Source organism: Nesoenas mayeri (genome assembly GCF_963082525.1).
Source record: "Nesoenas mayeri genome assembly, chromosome: 4".
In the NCBI taxonomy this organism is placed as follows: domain Eukaryota; kingdom Metazoa; phylum Chordata; class Aves; order Columbiformes; family Columbidae; genus Nesoenas; species Nesoenas mayeri.
This window is the reverse complement of record NC_137540.1, coordinates 42,982,195-42,995,831: the sequence shown is the minus strand read 5'-3', so window position 1 is coordinate 42,995,831 and position 13,637 is coordinate 42,982,195. Positions and strand designations below refer to the sequence as shown.

At 38.2% G+C, this 13,637-nt stretch overlaps 1 protein-coding gene across 7 annotated transcripts in view; it reads right to left on the bottom strand.

The window, feature by feature from the left end:
* TENM3 (teneurin transmembrane protein 3) overlaps positions 1-13,637 on the bottom strand; it is a gene marked incomplete at both ends in the record, with an annotated part of 311,431 nt that overhangs the window by 91,826 nt on the left and 205,968 nt on the right. For all 7 annotated transcript variants that reach the window (XM_080343548.1, XM_080343549.1, XM_080343550.1 and 4 more), the window contains one exon: positions 1,256-1,378. In XM_080343548.1, coding sequence (XP_080199674.1) covers positions 1,256-1,378 — 123 coding nt within the window. The remainder of the gene's footprint in view (positions 1-1,255; positions 1,379-13,637) is intronic.

Below are 13,637 nucleotides of genomic sequence, written 5' to 3'. Positions count from 1 at the left end.
CTCTATCTTTTCTATAACTTGGAGCTGTGATAACTTGAAAAATTTTCAAGATGTCAACTGCTGGCAGAGGCTTCCTCCCCCTCAGTGGTAAGGAGGTCAGCTCTACCTTGTGAAAGGGAAAATGGATTTTTGTGTAATGAAGCAAACACCGCATTCATCAACCATTTAAATCAAGTTTTCCATTCAAAAACTATTGATTTTAAAGCCTCTGTTAGCCAAAAGTGCACAGGCTCTTAAATGTTTTGAGAATCTGAAAGGGCAACATGGAAAATGATCGATAAAAAATAATGCCTTTATGTGGTTTGTATTTTAAAAGCTCCAACAACAATTAATAAAGTTTTGGGGCTTATTTTTTTTTTTTACTTTATATATTGGTTGGATGATTTAGACTCAATATTATATGCTACAGACTTTGAGAAAACAAATGAACATATTATACACGACCTATTACATTTCAGAGAGAAATTAAAAAAGAGGAAATCACCATCATCATCTATAGAAAAAAACACAAGACATTCCACAGTGAGGTCATTATGCCATAGCAAGCTCCTTGATCACGAGTTGCCTTCTACAAACAGTTAAGAGAGAGCCTCTGAAACTGCAAAACTCCCCCGCAGAGCCTCTTCTGAACAAGAGATTATGTTCCTCTGTTACAGACAAGGCTTTTGTCTGAAAACTACCCAGGGCTCCTTGGGACTCCCAAAGACTGAATCTTGGTGTCAGGACTCCCTTATGAAATAGCATGTCCTACCACCTCGGGCTCCCTGCCTTTGTCATGGCCATTTCTGCAGCATGGGATCTTGGCCACCCCAGCCCCTCAGGGATGGTCCCAGCCAGCCTCCGTACCATCCTGCTATCTATCTCCAAGGATCCCCCCAACACTCATTAGGTTTTCAAGGATTTGCAAGTGGAGGTTCTGCTTCTCTGGATGTGATGAGAGCTTTTCAATACTCATCAAATATTACATGTAAACTGCCCTGAAGAAATGTGGTTGACAGCCAATGTTCTAGCAAGATCAACATTATAGCACAAGACTCATGACTCCCTTCACATGCTTGGTAGGAGGAATGTTGCACTGCTTTCAACTGAAATACAACTCCTGTTTAATATCTACATATCTATTTAAAACTAATATTACAAATGCTCTGTACTTTCATTAAATATACAGAGTTTTGGAGGAAAAGTCATGTAAATAAGACATAAAGAAAGGAAATGCTTCAAAAGAAGGAGAGAAATTGGTGCTTGTTTCACTTACCATTTTCTCCAGCAGGTACTGTTACAGGATGTGTTGGCACAGTATCAGAATTCACTTTTCCATTCTCAAATGTATCATTTTCAGTTTGCTGCAACTGCCAGTTGAGGCCAAACAGATGCATTGCTGGTGGTAAAGGATACAGGTTATTTGATGCTCTTAACCACAGTGACAAATCGCATAAATAATGGCTTTCCATGCTTCACAGCAGAATAGCAACTCATACATTAAAAAATTAAATTACAGGAACAAGCACTCACAGACTAATAGTTCAAACTCGGCAATGGCACTAAGCAATTACTACCACTGTCCTTTAATGATACAGTGCTTTCGGTGAATGCAGTTGACAGAAAGCTCACCAGTCTCATTTTGAGTCTTTTACCAGACCCAAATCAATGTTCAAAAGGATAAGCAGTAATTATGTCCTTTTCTCTTTTTTCATTTTTGATCTTTCTGAGGAGACAAATCATTTAAGTGAGCTCCTAAATGACCTACTAAAATAAATTATTTCACCAGCAGATAGATGGATCCGTTCTGGTTTGCCAGAAAGGGAAAAGAAGCAACGGAAGAGGAGAGTAAGGAGGGTGTTGTGGGTGTCGCAGGGCTAACCGAAGACATGAACACTCATTTTCACACTGTCGCCAACACTCCGCAGAACCTCCAGTTATGTGCCCATTCCCCACACTCATCTGCAGAGCGAGGTCAAGACCATTAGCAAAGCTGGAGCCATTGGGGCACTTTGCTCTGATAATGATAATGCATAAGCTAGGTTTCTGAAATACTTAATTTCCCACAACCACGTTTATTAGAAAGGTGATACCACATTAAAAAGTTCAGCTAAGCTAATTATGAAAGACGGAGTCAACCTCCCATGGTGTTAGAGTGAACTACTTAAAGAACCTTGATATTACCAGGGATTAACGAACAAACACCCCGTCAAAACTTTAGAGTAAAAATATTGAAAAAAACCCCCACCTTAATGCTATACTGTGATACACATAACATAAGCAATTTCTTTCTACCTGTGGTGTATTTCCTTCTCATCCAATGACACGATGGTAGCACCAAAATTAATTTTATTGTAATTAATTCATGTCTGGTGTAACACAGGTTTGCTGCTTCTACAACAGCAGTTATCTCAAAAGTCAAAGTAGTCTTTCAGTGCTACTAGGCAATTAAAATACACTGGGAAAAGAAATTTCTTTAATAATATATTTTAACTATTAGTGCAAAATATAAGGAAAATAATTCACTGTATCCTGTTGCTTCTACTCCTTTTGGCTCTGAAATGGATCACTGCTATAGTGAATGTTTTTAATTTAGTCATTCCTTCTACCAAAATGACAAACAATTCTTCAGCCCTTTTTGTTTCATCTCTGATCTCTCAGTCTCTCTGTATTGACCATGGCAACCCTTACTTAAGATAAACAGACATCAGTGGAAGTTTAGTCAGGCAGGTGGCAAATGCTGCAGAATTAAGACACTCTCTGCCAGGTCTTTGCCTTAACACTGCCCTCCCCCACCATCCTCAAGAAAACAAAAAACCAGAATGCAACCAAGGACCTATTACTGAATGTTTCAAAGGCTGAAATCCTCGCTACAGATGACATATTCTCTTTGTTCCAAGTCTCTGACTCTACTATTACTCTTCTTCCTCAGACCTTAAATTGCCTGTCAAAGTCTCATAACGTAGAATGTTCCTTGACTCTAAAACCTTATTTCTTTTTTTCCCCTCTCATCTCTTGTTAAACCATAAATCTGACCACCACCATTTTTGGCATATCACTAGAATTAGCCATCATTATTTTGGCCCTATCTCAGCTGAAATTCTTATTTATGTATTAAACATCTGATGATTGTATCTGTTCTAATGTAATTCAACAGAATCTCTAGGGTCAAACTCTACTATCTGTTATAACAGTTCAATTCACTGGCAGCAGTGAAAGACTGCAAATAGCTAAATATTTCATGATTCAAACCCACCACATTTCTTGTCTTCAGTCTGGATGTCTAAATCACCTCTCCTAACTCTGCTACATTCTTATCACTTTTAATACTCTTCAGGAAAAACAAAGAACGTGACATTCATTTAGTAACTCTAGAAGTGTATCCCTTCCAAACACGTGAGCTTTGAACATCACTAACACCTCTGTCTGCTGGTGCTACCTACACACCTTGTGCCTCTTCATGCCCCACTGGGAGATCAGAAGGGGAAGCTCTGCCATGACCTTCTAGCCATTCCCTCATAATTCAAAGCAGCTGGAACTTGAAGTTTTCAAAGGCAAGGACTGTGGGATCTGTATTGATTACAACTCAAAGAAACACAGTTACTACAAGGTAAGTGACAATTACCTTTTCTTTGCACTTGTACTGATGTGAGTCCCACTGTAGTTCACTGTCAAAGATGGTAAGAGTTGTGTCCCTCAAAAATACTATTGCTCTCTCACCTTTTGACACTGAACTAGCACCGACTTCAATAAACAATGTGTAATAAAAATGATCAGATGGACGTATAGAATTCATAGAACTCATAGAATGTCCTGAGTTGGAAGGGACCCACAAGGATCATCAAGTCCTCTTGTCCATCCTGTCCCTGCATATGACAACCCTGCAGTTCTCACTGTGTCTCAGGGCATTGTCCAGTCTCTTCTTGAACACTGTCAGGCTTGGGGCCATGATACCTCCCTGGGGAGCCTGTTCCAGAGCTCCACCACCTGGGTGAGCTCCACCTTCTCTGGGTGAAGAACCTTTTCCTAATGTCCAACCTAAACCTCCCCTGGCACATCTTCCTGCCATTCCCTCGGGTTCTGTCATTGGTCACTAAAGAGAAGAGGTCAGCGCCTGCCCCTCCTCCTGCCCTTGTGAGGAAGCTGTAGACTGCAATGAGATCTCCCCTCAGTCTCCTTTCTCCAGGCTGATCAAACCAAGTGACTTTAGCCGCACCTCATACGGCTTCCCCTCTAAACCCTTCACCAACTTTGTAGCCCTCTTCTGGATACTCCCTAGTAGCTTTATATCTTTTTTTACCCTGTGGTGCCCAGAACTGCACACAGTGCTCCAGGCGAGGCCGCACCAGTGCAGAGCAGAGCGGGACAATCACCTCCCTCGCCTGGCTGGCAATGCTGTGCTTGGTGCACCCCTTGATGCAGCTGTTTCACGGATCGTGAATATCAGAATAGTTTTGAAGCAGATAAAAAAATGTTGCTTGACAAATCCTATGACAACCCAAAACTTACCATGTGTACTAATACACAAAATAATTCGACTCTGTAATCTGAGACAGCACTGTGGAATTTAGAGAATTCTTTCACTACAAACATATGAGAACAACATGAAAGAATGAGGCTTTTTGACACAGGATAAAATACAAGGCACAATTGCTTTAGAGATGGGGAACTTTAAGAACATGGGTAAATTGACTGATTAAGACAAACTCAGGCATTATTTTGTTAATTAAGATTGGTCTCTTCTGAGCTATCCTTCTGCACAAAAGCAAACTGTAAGCCCTTATCAGTGTTACAAGGGCAGCAAGGCACCTGTCAAAAATTCTTGATGCCCCCATAAGTCTGATAAGCAGCACCTGGTACTGGTAACTGCACACTGAGAGCACACCTCACTGCAGTTCTGAGACCTTTAAGTCAAAAGCGATGAACTAGTTCTTAATTTCCAGAGGGGTAATGACACAGGCAGACTTCAGTGTCGTGTATGTTTCTTTCATTTCTTCAGGTCTAGAAAAGGGTGAATATTTTCTTCCACACTTGGGATGGGGATTTAAGAGCTCAATCCCCTTCTTTGTTTCTGTTTTATTCAGAAAAATGGTAGGTTTCCTTCTCTCTATAAAGAATTTAATACATGAAGCAAAATATTTTTCTCTATTCTCAGCTGTTATTTTAGTCCCAAATCTAATGTAAGCAGTTTCTTCATTTTTGGATTGGATATTCCCTGTCAGATGTGGTTTATTCCCATTATGTCTGGCATTTATTTGGTGTTAGACAATAACAATGAAGACAAGAGACCCTTCTTAGAGTAACTAGTTCTGAGTGTGTAATTATGCTGCCAGATCTATGAGGCTACTAACACTGGAACAATTTTCAATACAGGTATATCTTTGATGGCAGCAAAGACTTGTCTCAGAATGCCAGATGCCTCTAGCAAGAAGCATGCAGCTTGTGATCGTTGTGGTTATGACCACAACAACTCAATCCAAATAACCTACAGCTGCAAGCACGGATGAACCCTCAGGGGATGGGAGAAAAGATGAGTTGTCACAACTCCAAATGTTTGCACAAACCCTAAAAAAAGCCTCCTTTTGCTTGTATCACAACTGGGATGATTGCTCCCATCGGGGAACAGGATGACTTTTTAAGCAGAGAAGCGGATTCTATCTTCTGCCCATTCTTCTGTCTCAGTCCCCATCTCTAAATAATTTCTCACTACCAACAGTCTTCACTTGATGGAGTTAAAATAGCATTTCAGAGCCTTCAGAGTGCAGTGATAGTTTAAATGGTGAGGACTGCATTCCCTCTACCAGAGTGGGAAGGTGAGGCATCAGAGAGGAGAAAGCCCTCTAGAATCTGTGCTGCTCTTGGCATGAACACAGCCCCAGTGTCTGGGTGGTGCTGACTGATGGACACAGCTGAATTCTCCAGAACAAATCTCAAACATACATGCAATAACCAAACTAACAGCTGGGCTTTTGCCCCATCCCTCTATACTTCTGCAAAGCAGCATATGCCAAATGGATGGAGATAGTCAAAAGATTCAGAGCTCACATTAAAGGAGTGCATTTATACGTATAGTAACATTGATGTTAACACAAAAATGCTATTATTTGTTACAGGTATCAGGTAATCTTACCATATGTCACCACACAGTTCACTGAAGGGTTTCTGAACCACTTCAAACTGCTTTTTCAACGTTCTTACCTTTCACTCTGTAACTAAGGTCTAGTTGTTTCGGTTTGTAATCAGTCAACAGGGCCTTAATTTCCACTCAATAATTAAAACAGCAACTAAGAATACATTCCACAGCAAACACTTGAAAAAAATATTATGACTAATTTACACAGTGTAAAACACTTTACAATAATCTGCTTCCAGAAGAAGCTGCTGCTATCAGGCCCTTTCATTCTTTAAACATTGCCAGCCCATTTGTCTTACATGCCTCTTTCTCAAGCTAGCGTTGCTCTGCTTCATGATTCTCTTTACAAGGAACTTGTTCTTGAGCAAACACACTGTACTATCACTTCAAAACCTTCAAAACTTTCTTTTGCAAGCTAAAAAGAAATCAGTCCCTTCATTAGTAGGAAGTAAGAGACATGGATAATTTATGTAACTACATCACAGAAGTAGAACTGTGAGAGCTGACATCTACCTGCTGCAGTCGACGGGAATGCTCTCCCTTCGCTGCCTTGCTCACTGGCTCAGAACTCTCTTCTGCCAAAGATATGAGGCACAAAAAAGAATTGGAACAGAAAAGCAATTTAGGTAGCTGTTTCTCCATTTGGCAAAAACTGGTCTGGTCTGGATTTTTTTTTCTCCTCATAGATTTGAATGGTAAGAGGATAGGGACAGCTAGTTGACAAAGAATTTAAATGGGTGTTAGCATCCTCCGGTATCCAGGATGAAGCTCTGAACAGAAAGCAGTGTTTGGACACAGATGTGAATATATATACATAGCTGGGGGTTGCGATTACTAACAGAAAGAAAGAATTTTTTTTCTTCATAGAAAGAGCAGCAATATGCAGTAAAAACCACAGAAATTTATTGTTGTGGTCAAAATTCAAGGGTGTCACTATAATAACTCACCAGGATCAACCACATCTTTTTTTAAAGTACTGTAAGTGACAAATGGGCTCATACGAAAAACAAAGGGCATAGTGAACACCCTATGAGCAGTGTAGGCAAAAACATTAAAGATGCAGATGATAAGGATGAACAAGGAAATCCATATGCATATAAGCAGAGGCTTTATTCACAAACATAGCCCTATAGGAACTGGAGAGGTAACTGAAGTTGGAGTTTGAAGTCTCCAAAGTACTGGTCAGAAGTGCCAGTAATTCAAGAGCTTCCATCCTGAATTGGGTAAACTTGTTTTTGGCAGTAAAAGAATCCTAAAGGTGACACAGTGCATTTTAGGGGAAGAAGAATTCACAGATACGAGGATTATTTTAAGTAAAAAGAAGCAGAAACGAAGTTGCCTGGATTGGGAAATAGACTTCCAATGCTCTTCCAGCTCTTCTTAGAATAACAACAGAAAAAAAAAATTAACATTAGACAGCAGCTATCTCTAAGTAGCAAGCACCTCCCCAAGACCTCTGGAGATAAGGCCTATGGTGTATGTTCTATAAACATTAAGAAATCGGCACTGTGGGGAAAGCTGGCAAGAGGAGCTGAACGATGCTGGCAACTCTTTATCCTTTCTCCCCTGTGTTTTCCAAGGTATGGTAATCAAGCCTTATTATTCATGAAGCTGTGCTTGAAGATGAGCTTCTTGCTAAGATATTGAACTCATCTTCTGGGACTGCTACTGCTACGAATTTCTGGGTGCTGGTGCTTTCAAACCATAATTTACAAAATTGCTTCCCTAGAATTAATAGAATAATATATATGCACACTTGCACATAAGGAAAAGTGAATATCATTTATATTTAAAGCAATGCAAAAAGATTATAATTTAAACTAAGCAAATTGCAATTATTGCTCAATCTTGTTGAAGGATTATCTTCTAGTTCATCTCCCTGTTGGCAATACATTTTCAAATGAAATATTTGAACATTGAAGTGGTTTTTTAAATTATCTCCCATATATTTTTCTTGCAGCTATAATTAGAATCTAAACCTATTTTATTCTGAAGGACCTGGAGTGGACCAGAAGATGTGCAAATCAACTGTCAGTGATTTGCATTCATTTGCTTTTTTCTAAGATAATAGGATGCCTTGGATGCTGCTGCAGATCAAATAGTGAATTAAAAATAGTTAATTAAAATTTTAAATAAAGTGAATTAAATGTTAGAAAGACAAGTTCTCTATTTAGTACTGCTTTTCTCAAATCAACAAAATGCTTGATATTTCTAAATTCAAAATAACTTAAAAGTACATGCTTTTGAGCATCTTCAAAAGGTTCACTACTAGGAGTGTCACAGAAGAGTTTCTGAACCTATATTCTGAATGTTAAACACTTCAGCATAGCATTGTGTGAAAAACTTAGCGATACCTATTAAGATTGGTACGTTAACTGAAAAAGTGTGGTCTCTTTCCTTTTATCCTGAACTATTGAATGGGTCCATTGATTTTACTGTTTCACCTGCAAAAAAATCCAACCTTTGCACACTATTCCCCATTTTCTTTTCGAACCTATTAACAAAGAATTTGCAGAACACATCACAAAAAACTGCCTACAAAAATATAGCAATAAAGATATATCAGCTAAACTACGGATAATCTTACTTTTATTGACTGCTAGTCAAAGACAATTATGTGCCATTTTAAAGTATTATTGCATTTGAACTGTTAAGAAAGATGTGTCTTGGTGTAAGTATTTTTACTACACTCACTCAAAATGGAACGTTTATTCCTCCGAAAACTTGTATGGCTAGATGTCTCATTTTAGTTGTCAAGGCAGTGACTTCTGTAAAACAATGGTCCAATTCTGTCAACAGCATTTACGTGAAGCACGTTCAAAGCTTAAGGGAGAATCCAGATTTCTTATACCAGAAACAAAAGATCACTATTCAGTAGCCTCTTATTTAAATAAGATGTATCTGTTATGTTTTGTTTCAGATTTCTTCATTTATTCTGATGATCATCCAACATTTGCCACTATGTAATAATCTTCAGTATTACCTAAATAGTCTTCAGTATTATCCTGGGCTTCTTCCTGAATATAGCTTTTTGTTGTTATTGTTGTTGTCTTCCAGATAACACTGTTCACAGTTAACAAGATGGTGAAAAATCATTACAGGTACAAAAATTATGGGAAGTGTATATTAGATTGCTGCCTCCTTTGAGACGAGGGTTGTTTTGTCTCTTTTAGTTCGTACAAAGGCATGAAAAACACACCATAAATTTTTGGTTTCTATCAAATAAAGTCATAATCAATGATTTAGTTGTCAAGTGTTGTGGTAGAGAAAAAAATTTCCCCTGATTTACACTTTTCAAGACTGGCTTAGAGACTGAAGGATAATTACTTCCCTGTATTCCTTCAGGCACTTCTTTACTCACTTCCTTCTCAATCTTTAACTCCTTCCCTTTCCTCCCTTAAACTACTTGCTTTCTGGAAAACAGCTGAGGCTCAGGTTTGTGCTTATCTATTTTAGTTTTTTCCCCCAACTCCAACAGAAGTCTTGCTCAGGGCGACATCCTTTAGATCGCAGCCCTCATAAAACAGAAGTGTTAGAAAAAGCAATGCTGATATGAGGTCTCAAAATTCCTTGGAAACATCTTTCTGAGAGAAGAGCATCAATGAATGGGTCCAACCATTTTTATAGTTCAAAAGCCTTACTTATTAAAAAAAAAAAACCCAAACAAAACAACACACAAATCAACAACCCCCAAACCCAACAAAACCCCAACAAATCTTGAAGGATACAATAATAATGAAATGGCACTATATGATCATGCACAACCTATTTGCATATTGATGGCATATAGCAGTCTGATGAAAAGATTTAAGAAGCAAATGAAAAAGAAACAGGGGCCAATTAATGTGATGTTCAAAGGACACGCCGGGCTGGTATTTTTTAGTATATAGTGAAATACTTGTGTTGCATATTTCCATCCCATGACTGGCTAAAAAAGATGAAAGATTTTTTATTCCATATTAAGAATGACAGAATATTATGGCAAACATGCAATAAGGAGAAATGTAATAAGCTTTAATAAAAGATGATAATAAAGTTTGATAAGAACTTTTGGAATGTCACCAAATCCGGAATGTAAGATGAAAGCATCTGCATGTAGAGACTGTAATGTGTTATTTGGAACCCCATGGAGCTAAACTGTGATTAGAACTACATATTTTTCCATAAATTAGCTTTTGTTTTGAATTTCCTGCTGAGATCATACGCAAGTTGATTGAACGTGCAAGTCAATATATAGGTTTTCTAATCCTTTGCTGTTTGTTAGGTTTCATGATATCACAATTAGAGCGGTCCACTTGTAGATCAAAGGTATGTGATTGAGGCTGAAACAAAATAACCTATAACCTCTTCACAAAACTTCTTCACGGTGATTTAGATCTATCTGTGATAATTACCACTCACTTACCTGAACTGTGCAATTATGTAGATGCAGAAACCAACCCCTACGTGCGGATCAGCTTGCAAAACCACAGAATTTCCACTTAAATCCATGTTTTAAAACAGAACAGACACGCTGAGTTCACCATCAAAGAGGCCTTTTTACACAACTCCACTTCAACACCTCCAATATAAACTTGTAAGCCATTAGCTACCTGCATAAGCAACCAATCTTGTGCAAATCCTTGGTTCAAAGAACCAAGGTTTAAGTCAGCTCAGTGCATTCATGCCCCTACTGAAACCTCTCCACTCCCCTTTGTCAATTTTCACTCACAGGGATATAGCTCCTTACTACGTCCCCAGGAATCACGGCTGCCCAACCAGCTGCGTGTCTGGGCCAGAGACACACAGCAGGGACTGGCTACTAGATAGGGCATCCTTTATTATATGCTCATTAATGCGTTTTATGTGCATTGGAATAACACACACTGTTCCTGCAGAGGCCTCAAAAATGTGAGATGTGGCTTTTCTGAAACTATTTCTGTGAGCAAAGATATACTGTAACTACATGAAAAATACTACTAATAAAGAGCAAACATAAAAAAATAATTTATGATATATGATTTATGAAAGGAACATATGACATAAAGACAACTTCACTGTTAATTGTTTGTCAGGCCAGTGGTTTATCGCTTACAAGCCAGTTTGTAAGCCACTTTGTATTTTTAAGAGTGATTTAAACCTTGGGAAAAACAAGTTAGGATTGCAGTTTGGCATTGATTTTTCTGCCCTTAAATAAAATTAGCCACAACACTGAACTATAGAATTTTACAGGTGATATTAAGAATAGGCAGTCTTAGCTCTAAAGTAGCAGTCACTTGTAAAATGGATGGAGAAAACTAACTACTCCTTCTACTGTGTGAAAAGATACTGTATGAGTAATAAGGATGTGTTTTAAAATTGTCCTCTAGTTTTGGCTCCAGCTGAAATGAAATAACAAGAAGGATTGTATCTCTCCTTTTCAAACACGTGGATATCCCAGTATCATTACCTCTGTGTGAGATTACTAACAGGAGAGAGACAGAAAAGAAGCTGCTGGGGATGACAAACCTCGCAAATAAGTTGAAAAGATAAAGAACTATTCCTTAGCAGTGAGAAAAGATTTGGAGTCAAACAAGGACGCACTCTACAGCAAAAATGCCTCCATAAAAACTTGGCATTTCAAAGATGAAAGAGAAGACAAAACAAGAGATGAGTTTGGAGCTTTCACAGGTGAAGATAAATGTATTGTACCAAGTTATTGTGTTACACCTTTTGAAACCCATGTAAATCAGTGCTTAGCAAAGGATGTTGAGTCTACACAGCTGCCTGTTGTTTTAGAGTTTTCAATGAGGATTATCGAAAAAAAAAACCCCTACTCTTCCTGTACCATAGTAATGGTAACTTGGAAATGGCATCCTCGCAAAAATGAAGGAACTCATACTTAAGGATTCCTGTCTACTTCAGAGGACACCTAGATTTCATCAATAATTAACCACTGCAGTGGGGTAATCACACCTATATAAAGCCCATGTGTTCTTGCAATCTCAGTCATAAATGTAAAATCAAATGATATTGCTCACAACAAGTCTGGACACATGTGCTTGACCTTTTTATTCTAAAGTTCTTGTGTATGGAGAGGTTTACCAAAATCTCATCTAAATCAGACATGTTTAACAGCATGGATTTTTTAAAGCATTCAAAAAGAGACCAAGCAGTTCTCTTTGCAGAGAAGAATCAAGAAAAGATTGCAATTTACAGAAAAGATGCAATTTATACACAAAACTAACAGTTTTAAGACGTATTATAATTCATATATCACAGCAGATAGCACATCTCTAAGAGCTGGCTTCTTTCTTCACAGACATGAGTTAGAAATTAATGGAAACTACCAGCAAAGACTAGAAGACTGTAATCTGATGTCCACAACAACCTGAATGGATGGCTATAGACAATGACATCCTGACATCTTGCAGTTTATTACTTCACCTGTTATACTGCCAGGATTACTGAGTTTCTATTTGCTCCACTGGGCAAAAGTGGAAGAGTGACAAGACTATTGCCAAAAAACCTTGTGACAAATCTTAATTAGAATACAAGCCTTTTTTGGAGCAGAGGTGGGTATGCTCCTTGTCGGATTAACTTTTTTAATCCCTTGAAATCTTGTCAAGTCTCTTTTAACCTCCTGACTGTCAATTACATGTTCCTACATCCTTCTGTGTGAGGATTATCTTTCTCAATGAATGACTTACTCTCAGTGCCACTAACAATAATAGCAGGTGACATCCACACCACCAATCAAATATTAATATTGTGCCCTCCTGAAATAGTAAATATTATATTATGCTTTGCACTTAGTCTAAAATACAGTAACTACGTTTCTGCTTAAAAAGCATCAACTAAAGGCATTATCCACAGTAGTATTCTTGCAAGAAACAAGAAAATATATTTAATGTTCATGCTTCAAGACACAGACATTTAACATGTTTAGATTTTGTACAATGTCCATAAAAAATGTTAAAAACATTTTCAATCCAGTAAGGTGGTAAAGCATAACAAATTCATTTAATGACTAGTCATTCTCTTTCTGTCTTCCAGTTTTGAAAGAAAGAACGTGGTAAACATAAGAAATTACATTATTGTTTACAAACTACTTCCACACTAAGGAGGCACAATGAGCTTATCAGCAATGCTGTAAACATTATATGGAGCTCATACACATATCTAAAAGTTGGAGCTATGGGATGAGAAGGGAAATGCATTTATCTCATGTTAGACATAGCTGAAAATCTCTGAAAATCTCTGCAATGCAGAAAGTCATGGAAGTACTAGCTGTAATACTAAGTTTCAGGTTAAAGCATAAAAACAGTGTGAACAGTGACATGTCTATCTGAATGGAACCTTCAGACTTCGAGGACTTCCCTAAGGTCCATTCAGGATGCTAAAATCCTTTCTATCTGCTAATTAATTGTGCTGCACTGCATTCACCAGCTATATGACTGCACACTGAAGGCCCAACTGAAGAGACTGTACACCCTTTGGTTCTGCCTTGCCATTAGACCACACACCTGTTCTTCTGTCAGAGAAGAGGAACACGTGGCACTGATGT